Genomic DNA, 26475 nt, shown 5'->3' on the forward strand with positions numbered 1-26475 from the left:
GCGCGCTGACGGCGTCACCTAGCAACAGCCTGGACGTGTCTCGACGTCACGTGTGCGGAAGGCGCGCTCTGTTGTGTACAGCGGAATACCGGTGGTGAGGAGGAGGAGGAGAAGGCAGCAGGCACGTGTAGCCCCGGGACACGGTAGGTGACTGGTATGTGTTCGGGAAGGGGGAGGGGAGGCTGGTCCATGCAGAGCCTGTGTCGGCTCCTATTATGTATAGACAACAAGGAGCTCAGGCGGTCACCCCCCATTGTAGTTGATCACATATGAGGGGGATAAGCGGTGTGTCCCCAGAGAGGTGAAGCTTTGTATTGTGGATAACTAGGAATGGTTCACACCCGGATGTGTACAAAAAATACGCCACCCTTGCGCATGCCGGTGGCGTGAATAGTGCGTCTTTCAAATGCACGCGCGTTTATTGCTCGGCAAACCGCATTGGTCTCCGAGTATCTCGCATTTTGGTGTGGCGTTAATTTAAAAATTGCGTTTATTTGTTTTCTTTTTTTTTTTTTTTTTTTTGTGCGTCTCTTGAAATTAAATGGCTGCCTGGAAGCGTGAAAAAAAAAAATGTAAAAAAAAATAGAGATTGTAGTTGGAACTCCGCTTTAAGAAGTGTGTTTTTTTTTTTTTTTTTTTTTTTTTATTGCTCCACACCTAATGTGTCTTGGGCCGGTGCCAATGGGGTGTGGGGGGGACGGCACCATTCACCACTTGTTTTCTGGGCTCTTTTACCCCTTTCATGACCAGGCCAATTGCACAGTCATTAAACATTGTACCAATATGACATATTTTTTTTTTTTTTTTTTATCATTTTTTTTTCCACACAAATAGAGCTTTTCTTTTAATCACCACGTGGGATTTATTTTTGCTGAACAAATCAAAAAAAGACCAAAAATGTTGAGAAAAAGTTTTTCTTTCTGTTATAAAATTTTGCAAACAGGTGTATATTTTTTTTTTTTTTTTTTTTAATTTTTTTTTTTTTTATTTTCTCCTTCACTGATGTGCCTTGAAGCTACACTGATGGGCAGTGATAGGCAGGGCTGATGAGGCCGCTCTGATGGGCGCTGATGAGGCCGCACTGATGGGGCTATTGTTTTATCCAGCTGTATGTACTCAGTGCAGCTTATAACATCCAAGTGAAAGATATAACACCAACATATCCATAAAAAAATAAAGATTCATTACTGAGTTGGAAAAAGGATCACCCCACCCCCCTTGTGTCAGTATTTTGTTGAACCACCTTTTGCTTTTAATGACGGCCTTTAGTCTGTTGGGATTTGTCTCTACTAACTTTGGAATATTTGTCCACTCTTCTTTTCAGAACTGTCTAGGTTCAGTTAAAGCAGAGTTCCAGCCTAAATCGCAACTATGGCTTCAATAATAGATAACCCCCACCCCACCCCCATTCGTTTTTGGATGAAGGGTGTTTTTTTTTTTTTTTTTTTTTTTCTTTTGTACCTTTTCTGATGCCTTGAAGCCTTAATTTCTGGTTTTCCATTGGCTCCTGGGATTGCTATGTCCTCAATCCCAGGAGTCAATGGGCATCCCCTGCAGCTAGCATTGCGTTATTTCCTACTGACCTACAGTGGGGCGCACTTCCTTCCCACTGCGCATGCGTGAGATCGGGAGGTGCATGATGGGTAGCCAGCATGCACCTGATCCCGGAAGAGGGGTCCCAGCAGGCTTCAGATGCCCACAGTCAGGATGGCCGCTCTGTGTATCAGGAGTTGCAAGTAAGTAAACAATGCTGCACAAATAACAAAAACAAGGGACAATTTTGAGGATGGCCAATTTGTCAAGACCAAGCAATGACTGTCACTGCAAGCAGATTTTCCTCACGAATTTGATGGTATTTTGCCCGATTTCTCTTCTATCCTGACGACAAGTGCTCCAGTCCCTGCTGCAGAGAAATACCCCCATAACAGGTTATTACCACCTCCATGCTTTACTGTAGGATCGGTGCTATTTGGATGGTGAGCGCTACTGGATTTCCACCAGACATATTGTTTGGTGCTGAGGCCAAATAATTTTAGTCTCATCTGACCAGAACACCTTTTTTCCATGTGGCCTCAGAATCTTCAAGGTGCATTTTGGCAAAGCTCAGTACAGTGGTGACTGCATGTGGCCTTTCTTGAGGAGTGTTTTTTTTTTTTTTTCTTGCACCCCTCCCATACAAGCCACATTTGTGGAGAATTTGTGGTGTTGTTGTCACATGCACACAATGACCACTCTGTCATAAATTGCTGCAGTTGCTTCAGAGTTACTGTAGGCCTCTTGGTGGCCTCCCTGACCAGTTTCCTCCTGGCTCTTTCATCCAGTTTAGAGTGACGTCCTGATCCGGGGAGGGTCTGTGTTGTATCAAATACCTTCCACTTCTTAATATTAGACCTCACTGTGCTTCTAAGCATTGATAAAGCCTTTAAATTTTTTTTTTTTTGTATGTATCTCCTGACTTTATGCCTGTCCAGAACTTGACAGCGCCTTGCCACCCATAGTTGATTGTTTGCTTCAGTTGCACTACCAGGGACTGAAATGCTCCAGGAAAGCTCTCTTCATGTTGAGCTAATCAAAATGACCACAGCTGATCATGGTTCTAATACAGGTGGCTTTGTGTACCATTGAGAAGGTGAGTGGCTACACCACTGATTGAGTTTACAAGTCATTTTTATGGGGGGGGGGGGGGTGATCCTTTTTCCAGCTCGGTGATTCTGTGTTTGAATTTTTTTTTTCTGACACGTTGGTGTTATATCTTTCCCTTGGATGTTATAAGTTGCACTGAGTAAATTCAGTTGGATAAAACAAAAACTGTGTCTCTTCGTTTTCAGGCTGCAAAGCAACAAAATGTTTTTATTTTAACCGATTGCCGACGTCATTATACTGCGGCAGGTCGCCACGATCCCGCGAGCCTTTGTAACTATACGTCGGCTCCTTTAAGCGGGATAGCAGGCGCGCACGCTGCATTGCGGGAGTGCCGATGCATGTGGCTGCCAGTCGCGATGACCGCTGGCCACGAGCGATCGCAGGCACGAGAGGCACAACAGGGATATGTGTGTGTAAACACACACACATCCCTGTTCTGTGAGGAGAGACAGATCGTGAGTTTCTAATCGCTAGGAATCACGATCTGTCACTTCCTCTAGTCGGTCCCCTCCCCCTACAGTTAGAGACACACACACAGGGAACACAATTAACACCTCGATCGCCCCCTAGTGTTAACCCCTTCCCTGCCAGTGACCTTTTTACAGTAATCGGTGCATTTTTATAGCACTGATCGCTGTATAAATGACCATGGTCCCAAAAATGTGTCAAAGGTGACGCAGTGCCGAATCGCAAAAAAAATGGCCTGGTCATTCAGCTGCCTAATCTTCCGGGGCTGAGGTGGTTAAAGGGGGTGATAAATAGTCAAGGTTGATTGACAGTGAAGTTCTGCTTTACGCCCGCGATCCCCCATCGCAGGAGAACGTGTGACGCAATTTTGGGTGCCATTATTGGCACTGCAAACGCAATGCAATTCTACGGCGATGGCCGTAAAAAGCGACTTTTATATGTACTACGCTTGTCGCCTAAAAAAGGAGCACTAACTTTATTTCGAGCGACAAACATGCATCGGGCATCACACATGTTGTGTATGATATTCTGTATAACAAGTACATTTTATTATATAGCACACCAACATTTTTCTGTTGGTGATTATGTACAGTCTTAAAGGGGTTGTAGACCCTCAGTCTTTCACCTTAATGCATTAAAGCGGAGCTCCGACCCAAAAAAAAAAAAAGCTACACATACTGCAGCTGCTGGCTTTTAATAATGGGAAATGTACCTGTCCTGGAGTCCAGCAATGTCTGTCTGTTTCCATCAGCTGTCTGGTGCTGCCACCACCATTGCGGGTAAGGGAACCTGATAGTGTAGCCTTATGGCTTCACGCCGGGAACCCTACTGCGAATGCATGAGGCTCCGCTCCTCTCTCCTACTGGGGGGGGGGGGGGGAGGGAGCCCGCCCCGTGGTGACGTCATGGGCCACGGCGCAGACTCCCAGAAGTGGGAACAGGATACGTTTCAAGGACCGGTATGCTGTCCCCCCCAAAAGGTGCCAATTGTGGCACCGGAGGGGTAGAGCAGACAAATGAGCGCAAGTTCCACTTTTGGGTGGAACCCCGCTTTAAGGTGAAAAACCTTTTGTGATGCAGCAGCCCCCCCTTTTTTTTCTTACCTGACCTTGATCTTTACAGGGAGGAGCACAGCAGCTCCAGCTGGTGTCTCGGGTCCTCACTGGATAGATTGATAGCAGCAGGAGCCATTGGCTCCCACTGCTGTCAAATCCAGTGACACGGGGGCGGGGGGGCGAGGACTGTCAATGAACGCAGCAGCAGGACTCGGGAGCGTGCCCGCATGAGTTCCCCCAGGGAGAGAGGCTCTCCCTGGGGGCACTCTAGAAGAGAAGGGGCCCAGAGCGCCGCGGGGGGACCCCAGATGGAGAATCGGGGTCACTCTGTGCAAAATCCCTGCAAAGAGCGGAGTAAGTATAGACCTGTGTTATTTAAAAAAAAAAAAAAAAGCAAAGCTTTACAATCAGTTTAAGTCTTTTCCTTATGTTTTAGTGTATTGCATTTTGTGTGGTTTTTGTTTTCTGCTTCAGGTTCCAACCTCCAAGATGATTGATCCTTTAGAGAATGACCTTTTTGGTATGCCTGATTATGAACACACAGACGATGAGCACTTTCCCCCTCTACCCCCTCCACGCTCTCCTGGGGGCAGAGAAGACCATGCTGGTGATGTGGAAAATGGAGGTAATTTTACTGAAGTTACAGCAATATATCAGTCAGATTTACTTTGTGCTTTTGGTCTTTTTCCAAACTATAAAGATAGAATATTCATATAAAATGCACAGTCCACTTTTAAAGCTAGCATTCCTTCCCCCACCTTTTTCCTCATAGCTGAGAACTCAATAAACCATTGCAAGCAGGGTTGTGTACTGTCCATGAAACCTTTTTTTTATGGAGTCCATTGAGGCACACAGTCAGGTTATACTGCCACCTACAGGAGGATTGAACACTGGCAAAATAAAATGTGCATGCCAGCCCAGGATACCTCTTCTTATTCCCAGTATGCCTCAGTTCAGTGGAAAGCAGTACCAGAACATGACCATAAACACCTAGGGGTGTCCCTCAGTGAACTCCAAGAAAAGTATTTACTGCAGTTATACAAAATCCTTTTACTTTTCTTGTCCATTGGGGGACCCAAAAAGATATATATATATATATATATATATATATATATATATATATATATATATATATATATATATATATATATATATAAATTTTTTTTTTTTTCTTCTGTTGGGATGTCCAAGTTGAACCGTGTGGGGGTAGGCAACAGCGTACAACCCCTAAAAGGCCCAAAGTGAACAAACTGGGGACTGCATGCAGCTAAAGAGCTGCTCAAGCACTGATGCCCAAAACTTGCACCAGATGGGCCCAAACCCCCCAGCCAGTAGGCCAGGTGGTATGAGCTTGGGAACAAAACCAGAAGGCAAATAATGCTTACAGTAGTGAGTATGGGGGAACCCCTAAACATGGACCATAACAAGGTACTGGTCAATCTGATCCTGCAAATGCAGAGTATGTATGTATTGCATCAATAAGGGCCGAAACGGTCTCCTGCAGTTCTAAGGTAAGGGCACAGGACGGCGATTCCACAATCTTATTTGAAAGAGGTTGAGAGTACCCCAAGTCTGAGATGGTGACTGCGATTGGTGGCCCGGCCTCTTCTTAGGCTGCGGGGAGATCTGAGTTTTGCTCAGCAATGGAAAGTGTTGGTCACCAGCAAGGAACTGGATGAGTTTGGCCACAAGGTCTGTGAACTGCTAACGAGGTCCTTGATAATAAGGCAGGGGGACTCGGCCTCACCCAGCAGAGCTTGGAGGTCTCCTTATAATCATAGGGGTAACCGCTGCTCGCCCCCGGAGCCGATGTGAGTGCCTGCCGGGCTCCCGCAATCGCTCTTGACACAGAGAACCGGGATCTCTGTGTGCAAACACAAGAGACTGATCGTGTGTTCATACAAAGTGTGAACACCGATCTATCTTTTCCCCTAGCAAATCCCATCCCCCCTTCAGTTAGAACATACACTATGGAACACAGTTAACCCCTTGATCGCCCCCTAGTGTTAACCCCTTCCCTGCCAGTGACATTTTTACAGTAATCAATGCATTTTTATAGCACTGATCTCTGTACAATTGTCAATGGTCCCAAAAATGTCAAAATTGTCCAATGTGTCCGCCATAATGTCGCAGTCACGATAAAAATCACAGATCGCCGCCATTAACAAATCAACAAATGATAATAATAAAAATGCTATAAATCTTTCCCCCTATTTTTTTTTTTTTTTTTTTTTTAGACGCTATAACTTTTGCGAAAACCAATCAATATACGCTTATTGCCATTTTTATTACCAAAAATATGTAGAAGAATACACATCGGCCTAAACTGAGGAATTAATGTGCTTTTTTTAAAAAAAATAGGGATATTTATTATAGCAAAAATACAAAATATTGTTTTTTTTTTTTTTTTTTCCAAAATTGTCGCTTAATTTTTTGTTTATAGCGCAAAAAAGAAAAAACGCAGAGGTAATCAAATACCACCAAAAGAAAGCTCTATTTGTGGGGAAAAAAGGACATCAATTTTGTTTGTGTACAGTGCTGCACAACCGCGCAACTGTCAGTTAAAGCGACACAGTGCCAAATCGCAAAAAAATGCTCTGGTCATTCAGCAGCAAAATCTTCCAGGGCTGAAGTGGTTAAAGTGGAACATTACCCATAACTTTAAAAATAATGTTCTTTAGCAAGGAACATACATTTACACATTAATAATTATTCTTACAAAAGTAATGTGTGCTGTAAATGGCCTCATTTTTCCTGCTTCTTCTTGCTGGAGGCAGCCATTTTGCTGAAGCCTAGAGCCCCTGAGCAGCAGTAAATCCTAAAGGGGAACTAAACAATCGATTTGAATTAAAAATAAACTGTTACATTACTGAAATTTGGGGATTGGTATTATATTTTGCTTGTGTCCTCAACCAAACTGTCAAACCATCAAATATCGGGTGTCATAACTGATCACCTGTGCAGAACCATGGCAGGTGAAGATCAAACAGAAGTAGCTTCCTTGGCTGTAAAGAATAATAGTTTAATCCTGCTTCAAGGCTGTCAGCAGATCAGCCTCTACAAATTCAGCAGTGCCTAAAAATAGAGAGCAACTGAGCATGTGCAGAGCAATATAAGACCGTGTATTATTGGATTTTACACAGTATAGGCACTTATTTTTAATGTTTTCCATAACTATATCTGCAAAAGGGGCCGGTCTGAGGTGATCTAGCAGGGCTTAAATTTTCTGACTACTTTGGGTAGAGGATGTGAATGGAAGGTTTTGAGACTAAGGATATTCTTTGTGTCACTTTAGGAGTATTTAAGAATCCCTGCTTGCTGCTGTGATGGGCAGAGATCTGTATTCTGGAGCAAAATCCAGGGCCCTCTGCACCCCTTCATTCAACGCTTGACCCCCCCCCCCCCCCTACACGATCACATTTTAACAGACTGATGAAAAATCTGATATGATCGACACCAAATGCCGCTGCATATTATTATTATTATTATTATTATTATTATTATTATTTTAATTATTTTTATTATATTTATTATTTTTTTTTCTGAACTGTTTTCTGATTTATATGAAACATAATCAATACTCCCTTATATTTTATTACATTTAGATGACTTGGATGACTGGACCAGGAATATGGGCGAGTCACAACCAGAAGAAGCACCTAAACCTGTCAGGAGAGCAGTGAAGAGGCCGCAGCCCAAACTGGATGCCAATCGGTAAGAATTTTTTGACCTGGGTAACGGGTCAGACCTATATTTTGGTAATCTGTAGGTGCATAGTAAGCTAAAGCCACTCCAGGCAGAGAATTCATTGCACTGCCTATGCAAGAAATGCTGTAGGAAAAATCAAAGTTCACATTTTACCACCACAGAGGAATGTTTAGCACAGTGGGATACCACAGTGTGTACCCAAGTACTGCCAATGTGAAAAGAAAAATCCTCATTTTTAAGTTGTGCCACCATACATTTATTTTCAGGTTGCTTGCATTTGACTCTTGTAAGATGATACTTTTTTTTTTTTTTTTTTTTTTTTTCCTAGGTTCACACTGATGTGGTGTAGGGAACCGCATTCCTGTGCAAATTGAATGCGATTCTTTGCAGTGCAAATTGCACCCATTTATTTTGTATGGCTCAAATCACACCTCATAAAAAAGGTGCATGCGCCATCCTTTTTTTTTTTTTTTTTTTTATCTGCAATAGGAGATAATCCTATTTTCGGTTGATAATATATCGGTGTTTCCCTAGTAGGGATAAATGAATAAGGTGTAAAACTTGCCTTATTCCTTGCTGAAGCAAGTTCTTTTCATCTATGCAATCTGTTCCACGAAGCCCCCCTCTGTAAGGCGCTGGTCTCCAGCTCACCCATCATGTACAAAGCACGGTTAAAGCTGAATTCAAAAAGTTTGTAAAAAGTGCAGGCACACCATGAGTTAAGTCCTAATAGCTGCCTGCCACGTGTGGACTTCTCTTTTATTAAAAAAAAAAACAAACAAAAAAAAAAAAAAAAACACGTCCCTATATATTTGGACACAGGTGCAATTTTTGATTCTTCAGGTATTTACCAAAACATAGTTAAGCTATAGTTATATAATGGATATGAAAGGTGCGCACACTCAGGTTTAGTTTGAGAGTATGTACATCCAAATCGGAAGGAAGGGTTTAGGCGTTGCAGCTCTGTGGGCTACTCCTTCATTATTTATTCATCGATTAAGCAGGTAAAAAGTCTGGAGTTTGGAATATATTGCTGTGAACCTACATCATGCGTTCAAGGGAGCTGTCCATGCAAGTTAAACAGGTCTCTGTAAAGCTTCAAAAAGGAAACCAATCCATCGGGGAGATAGCAGCAACATTAGGAGTGGCCAAATCTACAGTTTGGTACAGTCTGAGGAAAGAAGAACGCACTGGTGAGCTCAGCAACGTAAAAAGGACTGGACGTCCACGGAAGACAACAGTGGTGGATGATCGCAGGATCCTCTCTATGGTAAAGGGAAAAACCCATTCATAACATCCAGACAAGTGAAGGACACCCTCCAGGTGGTGGGCCGATCATTGTCAGACATTCAAGAGAAGACTTAACGAGAACAAATGCAGAGGGTTCACCAAAAGGTGTAAACATTCATAAGCCTGAAGAATAGAAAAGCCAGATTAGACTTTGCCAAAAAACATCTAAAAACGCCAGACAAGTTCTGGAAAAGCATTCTTTGGACGGATGAAACAGATTAATCTGTACCAGAATGACTGAAAGAAAAGTGTGGAGAAGGCCTGGAACAGCTCATGATCCAAAGCACGCAACGTCCTCTGTGGTCACATGGTGGAGCTTGCAGTGTGATGACATGGGCATGCATGGCTTCCAGTGGCATTGGGTCATTTGGTGTTTATTGATGATGTAACAGAAGCAACTGGATGAATTCTGCAGTGTTTAGAGATATACTGTCAGCCCAGATTTAGCCAAATACAGCAAAGTTGATTGGACGGCGCTTCACAGTACAGATGGACAATGATCCAAAACACACTGCAAAAGCAACCCAGGAGCTTTTGAAGGAATGGCCAAGTCGATCACCTGATCTTAACCCAATTGAGAATTTCACTTGCTGAAGGCAAAACTAAAGGCAGAAAGACCCACAAACCAAGAACAACTGAAGACAGCTGCAGTTAGAGCCTGGAAAACAATCAGAAATGAGGAAACCCCGTCTTTGGTAATGTCCATGGGTTCCAGACTTCAGGCAGTCATTGCCAGTAAAGGATTTTCAACATGAAAACGGGGGACTCTGTATATAAAAATGGTTGCCGTTCCTAAAATTTGTACCTGATATTTTATGTTCAACCCCTTAAATTAAAGCTGAAAGTCTGCACTTCAAATTAATTTGGATTGTTACATTTTTAATTTTAGTCTGGTGGCATACAGAGCCAAAAGTATGAAAATTGTGCCTGTGTCCAAATATATATATGGACCTAACTGTATATCTGACAGATTTATGACTGTCGGGGGGATACACTGCACACTCGAGTCTGTGAGAGAGGAGAGAAGTACAGAGAACAGCTATGCTCGCCCCTCCCCTCTGCTGCCAATTCACAGAAGCCTTTGTATTTTGTGAATAAGTTCACGCAATGCAAAGGCTTGTGTGATTGGGCAGTAGGAGGGGAGGGGCGGGCATAGTAGCTACACAGACTCTACTTAAAGGGGCTGAGTCCAGTCCAAGGTTGCTGAATTCCAGGAATTCAGCTTTAATAGCTCTGTACTGTAAGTAATGATGCCAAAGGACCGCCCAGAGCTTCTGGAAGAACAGAACCGCATTGGAGTGAGGGATGGGGGTAAGTAATTTACACCATCAACTGCAACTCAAGAGTCAATGGACATCTAACCTTGTGCAGGGGACTCTATAGCTTTAAGCTGTTGTATAATCTGTTTACTAGGCCACAGGGGTATAATTCTGTTTTTGCAAAAAAGCTAGCTAGAAAGGTTGTTGGGGTTTTTTTTTTTTTTTTTTTTTTGGCGTATTCACTTTTGTGTTTATTTTATTTTTTTCCTACAGGCTTACTTCACAGCGTGGTTTACCAGCTTTACGACATCTGTTTGATGATATAAAGTTCAAAGGCAAAGGGCATGAGGTGAGGCTTTTTCTAAGGGGAAGTTTTGTGTATTCCGGTACAGACAGTCCCATTCATTATATTTCTTTCTTTTTGATTGTGAGTGTCATACATGTCAAACACGAGGCCCATAAGACAAACCTGGCTCTCCAGGCCATTTCATGTGGCACTCACACTCAAGGCTTTTTTCCAGCTGGGATGTGGTTGAATGCTGTTCCGCCACCTCTGGCTCTCACCCTTCGCTCCCAGCTCACCACTGTCACTTGTAAACACGATCGCAGTGATACCGCATATGTGTATGTCATTTGTGGTTTGTACCCGTAGTTCAGCTCAAATACAATAGTGCGCATTAACTTCTTCCTTTTTTTTTTTTTTTTTTTTTTTTTCTTACCTAAAACACATTGGCACTAACTGAAACTGATACTAATTTAAAAAAAATTGACATTTGCTCTTTAAAAATTATGATTGAAAGCAAATCCACCCTGTTTCTAAGACCCCTTTCACACTGAGCCGCCCCGGGCGTCAGCGGTAAAGCGGCACTATTTTTTAGGTTTTAAACCCCCCCCCCCCCCGCTAGCGGCCGAAAAGGGGTTAAATCTGCCCCATTGTTTTCAACGGCTGCAAAGAAGCTGCTGGCAGGACTTGCCAGTGCAGCGCCCCAGTGTGAAAGCACTCGGGCTTTCACACTGGGTTTGTTAGCGCTGTAGCGCCTGAAAAACACCTCAGTGTGAAAGAGGTCTAAGTAATTTTCTAGCGATTAAAACCTGATTTTTACTTGTAAACAAAAAGTATCCAGAATAGGCCTAGTCCTTAAAGAGGTTGTAAACCGCTGGACTTTTAAAATTTTTTTTTTTTTATTACACCCTGCAAGGTAAAGGCATGTGCTAGTATGCATCGCATACTAGCACATTATGTTAAACTTGCCTTAAAAGAAAGCCCTCTTGCACCAAGATCTCAGAGCTGCAGCAGACTCCCATCTTCATCCATCTTGCTTCCGGGTTCGCGGGCTCTGGCTCTGTGACTGGCTGGGGCCGCGATGACGTCACTTCTGCGCATGCATGCGGGAGCCGCCGATTACAGCACAGGGCTCAGCCGTTCTTTCAGAGTGCATGCGCCAGTGACATCACTGGCTGCATGTAATATAAATATCCTAAACGGTACACGTTTTAGGAGATATTTACACTACCTATAGGTAAGCCTTAATATAGGCCTACTTGTAGGTAAAAGTAATGTGTGCAACTTTACTTCCACTTGTTAAGTGGTTATAGAAACCTATTCATCCAGCAATTTGCAGTATTCCTGTGTGACCGGAGGACTTCTATTACAGAAACCTTCAAATTATATGTTCTTCTTTTTTTTTTATTCAGTGTAGTCCTTTCCTGCGTCACTATGTAGCCGTATGTATTGTAAACTGAATTGCTATACTAAAGTACTTCTCATAAACCCACAACTTGTTCTGTCTGCTAGGCTGAGGATCTGAGGTTCTTCTCAGACAGATGGAGAATTGGGCACACCGGCTTTTTCCTAAGCTGAAGTTTGAGGATTTCCTAAATCGCTTAGAAACACTGGGGAACAAAAAGAGGTGCAGGTAAGTGAGCAGTATACATGTAAGATATAGTAACTGCAATGTAATGGTATGTAGCACCTGACCTGCTTTGGTTAATTTTGCACACTCTGGGTTCTAAACCAATATAACAGTGATGGTGAACCTTGGCACCCCAGATGTTTTGGAACTACATTTCCCATGATGCTCATGCACGCAGCACTGTGGTTGAGCATCATGGGAAATGTAGTTTCAAAACCTCTGGGGTGCCAAGGTTCACCATCACTGCCATATAACAAGTGTACTAAACACGAAGGCCTTGTTTACACTAGCAGTTGGGGGGCATTAAAACCCTAGAAGTTAAGCTGTGTCTTTACCGCTTCCCCTTTTAGCTGCAGAGGCATTGGCTGGGGGTGTACACATGCTGCAGCCGAAACGCTTTGCTTCATGGCAGGCAATGCATTGTACTGGCTAAAAGACTGTATTCAGAGAGTAGTGGTTAATGATTCATACTATGTTTATAGCGCAAACCCCCCCCCCCCCCCCCCCCCCCAAAAAAAAACGCAGAGGTGATCAAATACCACCAAAAGAAAGCTTGTGGGAAAAAATGACATAAATTTTATTTAGTTACAGCGTCACATGACTGCGCAGTTGTCAGTTAAAGTAGCGTTGTGCCGTATCGCAAAAAAAAATGGCCTGGTCATGAAGAGGGGATAAATCGTCCGGAGCTGAAGTGGTTCATATACCCATAGGTGCAGAGTGCAAGCAAATATGTGGCCGGATCTTGGTGCCGAGGGGCCGCATATTTGCGTGTATTAGTGCTGAGAGCTCGCTCCTCACACGGTGACCGGCAGCTCACGAAAAGCTCCAAATCGCTTCTTACGATCGGGAGTTTTCCAATCACGGCAGTCACACGCTCATAAGCCCCGCCTCTCAGAACGCCGAACCCCTTAAAAGGAGGGCGAGAGCTGGTGCAAAGGAGTTAATTTTATGAACTTTAATGAATATGGATTTATTGTCCGCTGATAGCATCTTTTATGAAGTGGTGTTAAAAATCCTTCTTGCTGCATATTTGCACCAAAAAATGCACCTCCCTATTGAAAAGGCAGAAAGAACACATCAAAAATGCACCTTGTGTTTTTGATGCTTTTTTTTTTTTTTTTTTTTTTTTTTTTTAGTCCTGTGACCTATGAAAACACACTATAAGCACGGCAAAATCACGGGCGTTGTGAGGAGCCGTTGTCGGCACTTTTTTTTTTTTTTTTTTTTTTTTCATTTCGGCGCAGCGCTGAAAACTCTATTTTTGACCGATTTTAATTTTCGGAAGGCATAATTTCGATCCATCACTAAAATAAACCACACAGTCAGCTGGTCAGGACGTGAAATGTTGCTAGGTGGAATGCACACCCCAGGAAACCTGACACAATCTAACTTTTTTTTTTTTTTTTTAATCCTGTTGTCTATTGTGTAACATGAGTGTGGTGGCAAAAGGGTGGGCTTTAACACTCACAGGCTGCACATATATGTCGCTGGGTGGCCAATGTGTCTGGGCTAACAACTGCTAGCCGGAGAGACCAGCTCCCAGTTGTGTGACCACTGTGGCAGCCAGTCACAGTGGTCACAAGATCGCTGATCCTTCCTGCCCCCCCCCAGGCGTTGGGGTTAAAAGACTAGCCGTTGCAAAACCAAAACCTCCAAATCCAGCAGGCATAGTGTTTTTTAATGTGTATCGGCATCTTTACTCCTCTAAATTCTTCTTATTCAAACAAATTGCATGCTCTTGTGTATTTTAATTTAATGCTGATATTTTGTCACTATTCAGACCTGCCTAAAAAGAATTCGGATGGATCTGCCCATCATCCATGAAGACTATGTCAGTGATGAAGGTATTTCCTGTTCTCGCTGTATTCTATATATTCATACTGTGACTATCCTAGCTTTGTCAGGGCAGATTTATAGTAGAACTCTTCTTACCAGGAGGATGTATGCATTCCACTTAAAGCGGAGTTCCACCCATTTAAAAGTCAGCAGCTACAAAAATGGTAGCTGCTGACTTTTTTAATAATCAGACGCTCGCCTGTCCCACGGTCCAGTGATGTGGGTGCAGGAAGCCTGACTTCTTTCCCTCTCCTCTCAGCGGCGCCGGCATTCTAACTGTGGGCGCCCGGCTGTGGCTTCACAACTGGGCACGCACTGCGCATGCACGAGCCTCACTGTGAAGGCCAGGCGATCATCTGGGACCTGTGACGTGTCCCAGAAGATTACAGGGAGGGAGGGGGAGAGGTGATCTTCCTTTTGGCGCCAGGGGAGGAAGTGGGAGCTGGGTGCCTCAAAAAACAGGGTACCCACTCCCCCTCAAAAAAAAATTATATGCCAAATGTGTCATGTCGGGGTCGCCAGCACTTAAAGCGGAAGTTCCATTTTTGGGTGCAACTCTGCTTTAAGTATAATTTCTTTCTTGGCATAGTATAACAAATAAGAAACCAAAAGCAGAGAAAATTCACAGCTCAACTCACCAGCCAGCCTGCTACCAACTAAATTGAGCTAACCATTTGCGTTAAAAGTGGGTGCATGCATGCGGAGACTGCGACAAGGCACCATTATTATCCGCAGTCCTAACTGTATACAATTTTGTGAGCCTCCCATAGTAGAAGCACCTGTATAATGATAGAAGGCAGGTGAGCCTGGATGGAGTCCACCCTTCTTTAAAGGCACAGGGGCGCACTGGACACCCAGCATAGAGCATACTGTCAGCAAAGGTGTCCAGTGTATCCCCCCCCCATCAGCATTCCAACAGTACAAACAAATGGCCACTGCCCCCACCTATAACTGACCTTTGCAGAAAGGAGTACATGAAAGGGCAATGCTTGTGAAACAAAACCAAAGAAAATAGCCAGCCTGCAACCAACCAAATTAACCTAACAGTTTGCTGCCTTTGTGGTATGTGCCAGGTGTCTAGTGCACCCCTGTACCTTTTTTTTAAGGATAGGTATGCTCCATCCAGGCTCACCTGCCCTCTATCTATCCATTATAATGTGTGTGCTTCTACTATGGAGGCTCTCGAAAATGTATAGAGTGAAGATGATACTGGGGTGCCTTGTCGTGGCCTCTGCAGCTTACGCCTTTATTTGCCAATGTGTGCTAACTAAACCCCTGCTTTTTATGCAAACTTTTAAACTGGTTAATAGCAGGCTGGCTGGGAGTGGGGCTGGGAATTTTCTTTGGTTTTGTTTTCCATGCATTGCCCTTCCATATGCTCCTTGCTGCGAAGGCCGGTTATAGGTGGGGGTCGTGGCCATTTGTATGTACAAGTAAGAAACCAGCAATTTAGTGTACCGGTGGTCTCTGCGTATCATCCAAATGCCAAACCGTGCCAGTTCGGGGGGAGACTGGAAGGGTCAATTGCCGACGGAGGTTGACAATCCCAAAACTTTGACACCCCTGAGCAGTCTCAAAATATATGGTAATATGTGCCAACAGCTGCCCGGGAACCAGGGGCAGTCTGACGACCTTTTTATCCAGTGCAATCTCTGGGGAGTATAGTACACCCTATGTAAGAATGCCATCTGAATAAGTTTGTCCCTGGAGGAGATCATTTACTTCGAGCTATCCTGAAAACAGTCCTCCCTTTCTAGGGTTGGAATATTAGCCCTTCAGGCCTCCCAAAGAGCCTCCATCTTGGGGGACTCCACACAGAACAATGCTAAATAGAGGGAGGAGAGAGGTGTAGACGAGGATTCTTGGGCCAGGAGATCCTCAATGGGGTCGGTAGCCTGTCGGGGGGGTATAAGATATTAATCCCTGGCCAATATATCAAATACATTCACCTAGGAAGTCTAAATTTACTCAAAAGCTCTGTAAAGGAGAGCAATGAGCCTGCAGAGAAGATATCACATTTTTACATCCCAAGCTGGATCAATGTAAATATGGTTATGCTATACCTGCGGGATCCCCCTGGAAGCTGGAAATCACTGAAGTAGACACCGCTACAGTGACTTCTACTGGCCTCCGGGTTCCATGCTGTGTGGCTGCCCTGATGCATTATGAACACAGGGAGTCGGAATGCTCAGCACCTGCGCCATTTAGAGAATGCTTTGCATCTTCTGAATGAATTGCAAAGTGATCTTTGATTTGGACATGGTGGAGAGGCAGGGCGCTCCTTCTTCCAATCTCAGAATGCTTTGCATTCATTTAGAAAGTGCAAAGCATTCTCTAAATGGCGCCGGTGCTGAGCATTCCGACTCCCTGTGTTCATAATGCATCAGGCTGGGCTACTCAGCACGGGATCTAGAAGCAAGTGGAGATCACTGGAGTAGTGGTGTCTAATTCGGTGATTTCCAGTTTCCAGGGGTATCCCGCAGGTATGGCAAATTTATGTAAAAATATACCATGCCAGCAAATTCTTTTTTTAACCACTTCAATACCAGGCACTTTCCCGCCCAGGCCAATTTTCAGCTTTCAGCACTGTCGCAATTTGAATGACAATTGCGCGGTCATACAACACTACCCAAACAAATTTTTTATCGTTTTGTTCCCACAAATAAAGCTTTATTTTGGTGGTATTTGATCACCTCTGCGGTTTTTCTTTTTTGCACAACAAATAAAAAAGGACCGCAAATGTTGAAAAAAACAAGTTTTTCTGTTTCTGTTAAAAATTTTTGTAAATAAGTAAGTTTTCTTCAATGACGGCACTGATATGGCTGCACTGATACGGCGGCACTGATGGGCACCAATGAGGGGGCACTGATGATGGGCACTGATCAGTGGCACTTGTAGGTGGCACCGATGGGCACTCGTAGGTGGCATTGATTGGTACTTATGGGTGGCACCGATGGGTAGGTATGGGTGGCACTGACAGGTGGCACTGATAAAACTGGTGGCATTGCTGGGCAGAACTGAAACATAATGGTGCCAATCAGTGCCCATTTGGCACAGATTGGGCACATGTGGATGGCCATAGGGTACATCCACGTTGGCCATCCACGTTGCCCCTTCCCTGGTGGTCCTAGTGGAGATCCCTGGTGGTCCAGTGTGGTCATCTGAGGGGGGGCTGCGCTGATAAACAATCAGCGCAAACCCCACTGTCAGGAGTGCCGCCGGTCGGCTCTCCTCTACTCGCGTCTGTCAGACGCGAGTGAGGCTCTTTACCAAGATCGGTGGAGCGGTGTGTCAGGCTGACACACCGCTCCACCGATTGCCACGATGCGCGCCCCCATGTTATCCTGCTGGACGTCATATGACGCCCAGTCAGGATAACGGAACCACCGCCCGGCCGTCATCTGCTATGGGCCGGGGGGGAAGTGGTTAAATAATTGGAAAATTCTGATGTGGTTAAACCTGTAGCTGTTTTTTGAGAAATGATCCATTTCTCTGGTGGCTTTCTAAGTGTGTGATGTTCTTAGGTGGCCCCTTACCTAGGGGAATGTGTTATTAAACTTAGAAAATTGTGTGGCAGATATTTTTTATATTTCTGTGTTGCATTGATTAGTAATTTAATGTGACATTAATACTGCCACAAAATAAAATGGTTCCTGCCGACAGAACCTCTACAGGCATTGGGGTTTCTGTGCGATGGTTCCATACATTACATTTTAGACTTTGTCTCATTATTAATAAAGCTGGTTTTAATTTATTTGCTGCGTGTTTTATGAATATTTTTTGCATTTGTTCTTTTCCCAGTTGTTGTACAGATGGAAGATGACCGCCTTGAGTCTGAGGACTTCCCAGCTTTCCCAGAACCCTCTGCACCATCTTTGTCACAATCCAGCACCACTGAGCTGAGTGAAGAGACAAGACAGAGGATAGAGAAGAACAGGCTTCTGGCTCTGGAGAAGAGAATGCAGAAGATGCAGGCACTAGCAGATAGCCAGGGTATGAATTGCACACGCTAAAGGCTCGTTTATACTTGCGTTTGGGGGGTGGGGCGGTAAAACCCTGCAGTTGAGCTGTGTTTTTAGTGCCCCCCTCGACTACTCCCCCTTTGGCTGCAGAAGCTGTGACCAGGAGTGTACACATTCCATAGCTACAGTGTGTTGCTTCATGGCTGCAGCAGAAATACTCCCTTTTATAATTAGCGGGCACTACCGCCTGCCGAACTAGACCCATTCAAGTGAACGGGGCTGCACCGTAATTGCCTCTCAACTGTGCACAATGCACTCTGTTGCACACAAGGTAGTCCTGCATTTAAATTGGTTGTAAAGGCTAAAAGTTTTTCACGCATGAAGGTAAAAAGCCTGTGTGCTACAATCCCCCCACAGCCCCGCTAATACTCACCTGAGCCCCCTCTCAATCCAGCTATGTGCACGAGAGCCTCAGTTGTCCCAGGACTCCATCTCCTCTACCAGAATTTTGAGAAGACATGCATGACTTGGCAATGTAAGGCCACAGCTAGGCTCGGATGAAGGGTAGGACCTGCCAGTAAGAACAGAGCGTCCAGCTCTTCACTTGATCCTAGCTGTGATCTTGCTTTGCCAAGCCATATCTGTCTGGTCAAAATCCCATAACTTTCTGACCATACTATAGCCAAAAGACGGCTACAGCATGGTCATCAAGTTCTCGGAGGGGCCGTCCATGGACGTCCTCTCAGAACCCCACCTCCCGCGCATCGGGCGCACTCCTGTGACCGGTGTCCTATGGACACAGTTGCTCACAAACTGCAGTAAAAGGCCAATCACAGCTGATCACATGTAAACAGCCTTGCCAGTTATTGGCAGTCCTTTTCTCACAGTGTCTGTGGGAGGAAAGGAGAGCCGTTAACCGGCAAGCCTGTCGGCACAACGTTTGCACTGATAATCGGGGTACTGATCTTCCCCTAAAGAATGGATTGCAAAGTCTTCTACCAGCTTCTCTGTTGGCTTCCTGTTTACCTGCAACTCTTGGCAATCAGTCTTCCATTCCTTTGCCATGGGATACCTGTACTAGCAATTTGTGTCCCTGTCTTTTAGCCTCTCTTCTGCACTTCAGATATTCACTAAATTGCTGGACCCAGTATTATATCATAGGGATAGAGGGGAGGAGTCAAACAAGAACACCACATCCCAATAGATAAATTGATAGAAAGGGGACTTGAGGCCACAGAGAGGCCAAGGGACTTTTATGGTGCTCGATAAAGTAAAAATTTACAAAGTAAAAAATATATTTTTATTAATAAATCTTTAAAAAAAGACAGCCCTGAGACAAAACACTGATGAATGTTTACAGAACAATTTTAGTAAAAATATGATACAGAGCTTAATACCACTTTCTTGACATGTTTCGCTTTCTTAAGCTTCTTCAGGAGATATAATGTGGCATCTGATCAACTATGGAATGAGAGATAAGCCATAAATACTCATGTCTAAAGATAACAACCATATTAGATTCAATTGGTATACAGGTATACATCAATACAATACATTTCTGGTTATGGATCATTGCAGGGTATAAATATCGCTACATAATGTGTCAGTGGAATTACAAAGAAGAAGAATAATACATTTGATAATAATAATATAATCTTGAAAAAAAGAATCAAGATTATTATTATTATTATTATTATTGTTGTTTTCAAATGTATTATTATTATTCTTTGTAATTTCGCTGACACATTATGTAGCGATATTCATACCCTGCAATGATCCATACCCAAAAATGTATTGTATTGATGTATACCTGTATACCAATTTAATCTAATATGGTTGTTATATATATCTTTAGACATGAGTATTTATGGCTTATCTCTCATTCCATAGTTGATCAGATGCCACATTATATCTCCTGAAGAAGCTCGAAAAAGTGGCATTAAGCTCTGTATCATATTGTTACTAAAATTGTTCTGTAAACATTCATCAGTGTTTTGTCTCAGGTCTGTCTTTTTTTTTTAAAGATTTATTAATAAAATATATTTATTTACTTTGTAAATTTTTACTTTATAGAGCACCGTAAAAGTCCCCTGGCCTCAAGTCCCCTTTTTTTCAATGGACCCAGTATTCTGCTGACTTTCATACAATGCAGTGGCGTACCATCAGGGAGAAGCCAGAAGTCTCGCCATGACAGGAGAAGTAGATAAGATCCTGTCCTCTTCATAGGATCAAGATGGCTGGTATTCATCTGCTCCTCATTGCTACAAACCAGCCCAGTGGGATGTGGTACACTGACCTAGTACAACTCCTAGAAGACACTCTTGTGGGCTCTACTGGAGTGTTAGGATCTTCTGTCCCAAGGTCCAAGTTTCCATCCTGCTTCATGGTAACTGGCTTTAACGGTATGGATGTTGAAGTCCCATGAGCACATGCTTAAAAGCTAGGAAGTCTGCACCTTACAATATCCAGACATGGAAGTCGCACTTTACTTTGTGTTTTCTCTCCTACCTACAGCTGAGTTGGGACCAGTATGTGACTTTTTGGGTCAGGTTTCTGCATTTCTATTCTGTTTTTTAGATCACTGGCCTCATTCTTCTTTAGGACCTTTGTAAAGAAGGTCTTCCATGTAACGCTGTGGAATCTGAACTAGAGGTCGACCGATATGGGTTTTTCTCTGGCCGATGCCGATGCCGATATTTAGAAATCGCGGTGGCCGATTCTGATATGTGATGCCGATTTTTTTTGGGCCGATATATTTGGCCGATTTTTTTTTTTTTTTTTTTTTTCCCCTTCATCTCATAAAATCTAACAGTTAGACCCCTTTCACACTGGGGCGTTTTTCAGGCGCTTTTGGGCTAAAAAGAGCGCCTGTAAAGTGCCTGTAAAACGGCTCCCCTGCAGTCTCAGTGTGATATCCTGAGTGCTTTCACACTGAGGCGATGCGCTGGCAGGATGTAAAAAAAAGTCCTGCAAACGGCATCTTTGGAGCGGTGTATACCACCACTCCTGCCCATTGAAATGAATGCGCACCGCTGCCGAAGCGCCTGCAAAGCGTTTCGGCAGCGGCGCTTCAGGGGCGCATTTAACCCCTTCCTCGGCCGCTAGCTGGGTTATAAGCGCCCCGCTAGCAGCCGAATAGTGCCTCTAAAATGACGGTAAAGCGCCGCTAAAACTAGCAGCGTTTTACCATCAACGCATGCCCGCTGCAGTGTGAAAGCAACCTTAAGTAATAAGTGATACAGAAAATTTTTTACATTTAAACATTAAACAAAACAAACCTCCGATCAGTTCACTTGTATGTATAATTTAGAAAAAAAAAAAAACTATCTTAAATATTAAATACACAAAAACAGGTAATCAAAACTTTTGGACGAAAAAAAATGGGCTAACTTTACTGCTTAGTTTTTTTTTTAATTCATTACTGTATTTTTATTTTTTTTAAATTGCGTTTAAAAGACCGCTGCGCAAATACCGCGTGACATAAAATATTGCAACAACCGCTATTTTATTCCCTAGGGTCTCTGCTAAAAAAAATATATATAATGTTTGGGGGTTCTAAGTGATTTTCTAGCAGAAAATACAGGATTTTTACCTGTAAGCAACAAGTGTCAGAAAAGATTTAGTCTTTAAATGGTTAAACTGAGAGCTTCTACACACGGTGTTCAGTCTATTGATAAAAAAGAACTTGAAGAGATACAAATGTATCTTCTTATCAGACTTGGCAGGCTGCCCAGAGGAGGAGAGAAGATAACTTTCAGGCAACGTGCATTGACTCTATTACAGAAGTCATTTGCAAGTCACGGCTGAAGTTACAATCGGCCTTTTTTATCAGCACAATCGGCCGATGCCGATTAAGTAAAAAATGCCAAATATCGGCCGGCCGATATATCGGTCGACCTCTAATCTGAACCTGATTTCTGTCTGGGCTTCAGAAACTTCTGTTTGAACCTGTTAGAGACATTTCTGCCTCCACTCGTGCTCCCCATCCTCTGTCTGGCTTCATTCAGCAAAAGAAGATTTTCCTTCATTGTTTAGATGTGATTTGGGCAGTAAAGGTTTATCTTTTAGCCACTGCTGCTTTCAGGACCACTAACCCCCCCCCCCCCCCCTTCTCTTTTTTTGTAACCCCAGATGAACTCTAAGGTTGGCTTTTTGTTCCACCATCTCTAGCTGGCTCAGACAGACCATCATTCAAGTCTGGTCTCAAGGATCCGGTTCCCCCTATTCCTCTCATGGTGCACTCTGCAAGATCTGTGAGTGCTGCTTGGGCTTTTCGGCATCAGGCATCTGCTTCCCAGATCTGCAGGGCTGCCACCTGGTCTCTCTTGTTCACACATTCTCTAAGTTCTACCAGGTGGATGTTGTGGCCTCATCTGATGCCAGCTTTGAGCATAGTCCTTCTGGTGGCCCTTTAAGCTGCAGGCATTCCCCAGGTTTCTGATGTTTTCTTAGGCTTGTTACGGATCGTTTGCTGTGTTGCACCTTCTCCTTAGTTGGGACTGCTTTTTTTTTTTTTTTTTTTTTTTTTTTTTTTTTATTTGGCGTCCCAAAGGGCTGTATAATCTGAAGGTTTAAAACCTTGTGTTCCCCAATTGACTCCAGAAAAAAGACAAGCAAAAAATTCCTATTTTCAGAACCCATTTGGATACATATTTATACCCACTTCCAGACCAGGCTTTTCCTGGCACTTTTTGTTTACATGTAACAATTTTTTTTTGCTAGAACACCCAAACTAATAAAAAAAAAAATAAAAAAAAAAATATATAATATAATTTTGGTTTTATTTAAATGTGGGGGGGGGGCCCACAATACATAACCCAATTTTTTTTTTTTTTTTTTTTTTTTTAAATATAAAAACTTTACTATCCATAGGCGATGCTTTAAAAGCCTTTACAGGTCACCACTATATTTACAGAGGTCGTCTGGTGCTAGAATTACTGCCCATGATCTGACATTTGTGGTGATACCTCATGTGTGAGATTACCGCTGTTTGCATTCCTGTGCGAGCGACGCGCACGTTCGCCTTTGCACGAGGGGGCGGGGGGCACTTTAAAAAAGGTGTGTATATATAAATTTATTTATTTATTTTTGCTTTATTTTTTTACACTGTTGCTTTACATTTCTTTTGACAGCAATAAAAGTCCTCAACCACTTCCTGCCCGCAGTACGTCATATGACGTCCTGGGCTTTGAGTGGGGGTATTTGAATGATGGGTGCAGCTGCAGGCATCATTCACATACCATTTTTTTTCCACCGGCGATTCCCTGCACCGTAAGAACAATGATAGCTGCACAGGTGGTGGGAGGGGATGTCCTCCCTCACCTGCCCCCCTCCCCCCGCTGCCCTTCGGTGCTTCTACCAGCTTGACCCGTGCGATCAGCGAGATGGAGACGGAATCTGCCAGCGGCGGAAGTTCGTCATGGAGAATACCAAGGACCAGATGGCCTCGACTCGGAGGCCTGGGCGCGAGGTTATGACATCGTGTCCGGCCTAGCAGTTGTAAACACTGCCTTGTACTCGGCTGGAAAGCCGTGTGTGTGTTTGTTTTTTTTTTTTTTTTTTTTTTTTTTTTTTTATCGCTTTCCAGCCTGGAGGAGAGATGTGGGGTCATCTCTCCATAGAGAGTACCTGTCATGCCTATTCCTATTACAAGGGATGTTTACATCAGGGAAAGTGTAAAAATAAAAGTGCCCCCGTCCCTGCACGCAGAAGCAAACGCATAAGTACGTCACGCCCACATATGTAAAAGGCGTTTAATCAACACATGTGAGGTATTGCTGCAAACGTTGGAGTGAGAGCAATAGTTCTATCCCAAGGCCTCCTCTGTAACTTTAAACTGGTAACCTAAACATTTTGTAAAAGTGTTGCCTATGGAGATCTTTAAGTACCAATGTTTGGTGCCATTCCACAAGTGTGCGCAGTTTTAAAGCGTGACATGTTGGGTATCTATTTATTCGACGTAACGTCATATTTCACATTCTACAAAAAAAATTGAGCTAACTTTTTAGTTTTTTTTTTTTTTTTTTTTTTGTTTTGTTTTGTTTTGTTTTGTTTTTTCTTAATGCATGAAACAGATTCTCCCCCCCTCCCCAAAAAAAAACTTTGAAAAATTGCTGGGCAAATACTGTGTGACATAAAGTTGTAATGACCAACCACCATTTTATTCTCTAGGGTCTCTTCTTAATTTTGTTTTTTTTGTTTTTTTTTTTTTATGTTTGGGGGTTCTGAGTAATTTTTCTAGCAAAAAATTATGAATTTTACATGTAGGAGCGAAGTGCCAGAATAAGCCCTGGTGGGGGCAAGGGGTTAAAAAAATATATATCCATGTGACAGGTACACTTTATGGACAGATCTGGGGTCTGTAAGACCCCAAATCCCTCCCCTGCCCTTAAAAGCATGCAAAACACCATTTGTGTTTTTTGAATGCTTTTGATTTTTTAAAAATGGCGCCGTTGACATCCAGGTAAACTGGAAGTGATGTCAGGTCATCACTTCTGGTGCTCTAACGAGAAGGGCCTTCTGATTCCTCCTGTATTATAACTGTACTGTCTGCCCTCATATTGTAAAGCGCTGCGCAAGCTGTTGGCGCTATATAAATCCTGTATAATAAAAATAATACCATAGCAGAGAGCTGATCAAAGCCAATCCTGGCTTTCTTTGTCTGTCCAGCCAGTGACATGCTGCCGCTTGGGTCTCCTGGTGGGACGGGAGAGCTCAAGAGTGCCGTGGAAGAGGGAGGTTGGTAAAAGCAATCCAACGAATAGTTAGCCGCTAGGATTGCTTTTTACAACTGACCGCCGGCTCTAAACAAATGGTACCGGGATGATTCCTGCCGCAGGCGTCATCCAGGTAGAAGTGCTTGAAGTCCAGCTGGTCAGCAAGTGAATTTCCTAAGTTTAATTGGGAAGAAATAGTGATATATTAGAAAAAGAAAAGTGAATTTGCAGCTTCAAAGTACATAGATTGCACAGTTGCCTCATAGATTCTAATCCAAGGATGGGAAGGGACTCCTGTTGCCAATATGAGAGGCGTTATTGTGGAGTTCTGTGGTCGTAAACACCGGCTCCTCTGCTTACATCTTTCTGTAGAAAACATTTTGCTGAAATGTTTTCTTTAGAATGTTCTCATGTATGTAGCAATAAGTTTGAGTAAAGGTAAAAAGCACAAAAACAGATGATGACCGTTGGATGTGGGCCCTGTAAGTCGCTCAGGAAAAAAAAAAACATTTTCCTGTCTCTAGATTATGGCTGTTTGTGTAAAAGTCTCCCTTTGCTCTTTCAGCAGTGACCCCGACACCAGTTGTGTCTCAGACTCCGCCTGCTGATCCCGATGAGATTCCGGAGGATTTTGATGAAGAGTTGTTGGAAGAAGTAGACAGTGTAGTAGAAAGCAGCACACAGCCAGCGGCCAGTTCAATAGTGACCTCAACAGCAGAAACGCAATCCAATGATACAAACTCAGAAGTACAAGATGATGATGATTGATGCTTTATACATATGTGTATATATATTTTTTCTTCAATAAACTATTTTATTTCATTAAAAGTTGTCTTAATGCCGACAATGTGATCACTTTTGACTTAATCCATACGTATACCATAGTAGGGATGGAGAGAAGAGGTCAGTTGGTTGTGTATGGATGAATTTTCCAGGCCAATTGCTATTGTTTTGCCCCAGGATCAGCTGCTCCCCCCTCTCTTCTCCATAGGGGAGCACACAGACCCTGGTGCAGTTCACCTTTTAGTAATAAGCCAAACTGAAATATAAAATCATTGCACTCACAGAACAGAGACTTGAAGAAAAAAAAAAAAAAAATCTTCACGACCGCCCTATAGCAGTTTTACTGCTACAGGGCGGCCGCTGTGTGCCTATGTTTGTGTTAAAATATGTATGTGTGTATATATGTGTATATATATATATATATATATATATATATATATATATATATATATATATATATATATATATATATATATATATATATATATATATATATTTTATTTTAATATATATATATTTTTTATTTCTTGGCTATTTTTCAGAGAATATGAATAACACAAACTTTTCTTTCCCTCATGGTTAGTGTTTGGCTGAAGCCATTTATTATCAATCAACTGTTTTGTTTTTTTTTTACGTCCTCCCCTATGCACGCGCACCCTGCAGGGCGCGCGGTGCGCGCGCTGTGATCACCGAGTCACGGAGACTCGGATGATCACAGATCCGAGTAAGGGGCCGGTCCCGGCCCCTTACCATGTGATCAGCTGTCAGCCAATGACAGCTGGTCACATGATGTAAACAAAAGCTCGGTGATCAGTTTCGTTTTCTCCTCACGCTGACAGCGTG

The 26475-nt window shown here is 43.3% G+C and overlaps 1 protein-coding gene and 1 non-coding gene across 2 annotated transcripts; both read left to right on the forward strand.

The window, feature by feature from the left end:
* TIPIN (TIMELESS interacting protein) lies at positions 1 to 25668 on the forward strand. The gene is given in 9 exon segments (XM_073623968.1): positions 1 to 143; positions 4640 to 4790; positions 7771 to 7879; positions 10696 to 10771; positions 12218 to 12230; positions 12233 to 12342; positions 14116 to 14179; positions 17973 to 18164; positions 25415 to 25668. Coding segments are annotated over 8 exon segments (903 nt in total). The 5' UTR covers positions 1 to 143; positions 4640 to 4654; the 3' UTR covers positions 25618 to 25668.
* Positions 17749 to 17879, forward strand: LOC141135774 (small Cajal body-specific RNA 14). The gene has a single exon (XR_012243628.1).
* Positions 25669 to 26475: the final 807 nt, after the last annotated feature.

This window comes from Aquarana catesbeiana, linkage group LG03 (assembly GCF_042186555.1).
Source record: "Aquarana catesbeiana isolate 2022-GZ linkage group LG03, ASM4218655v1, whole genome shotgun sequence".
Lineage (NCBI taxonomy): Eukaryota > Metazoa > Chordata > Amphibia > Anura > Ranidae > Aquarana > Aquarana catesbeiana.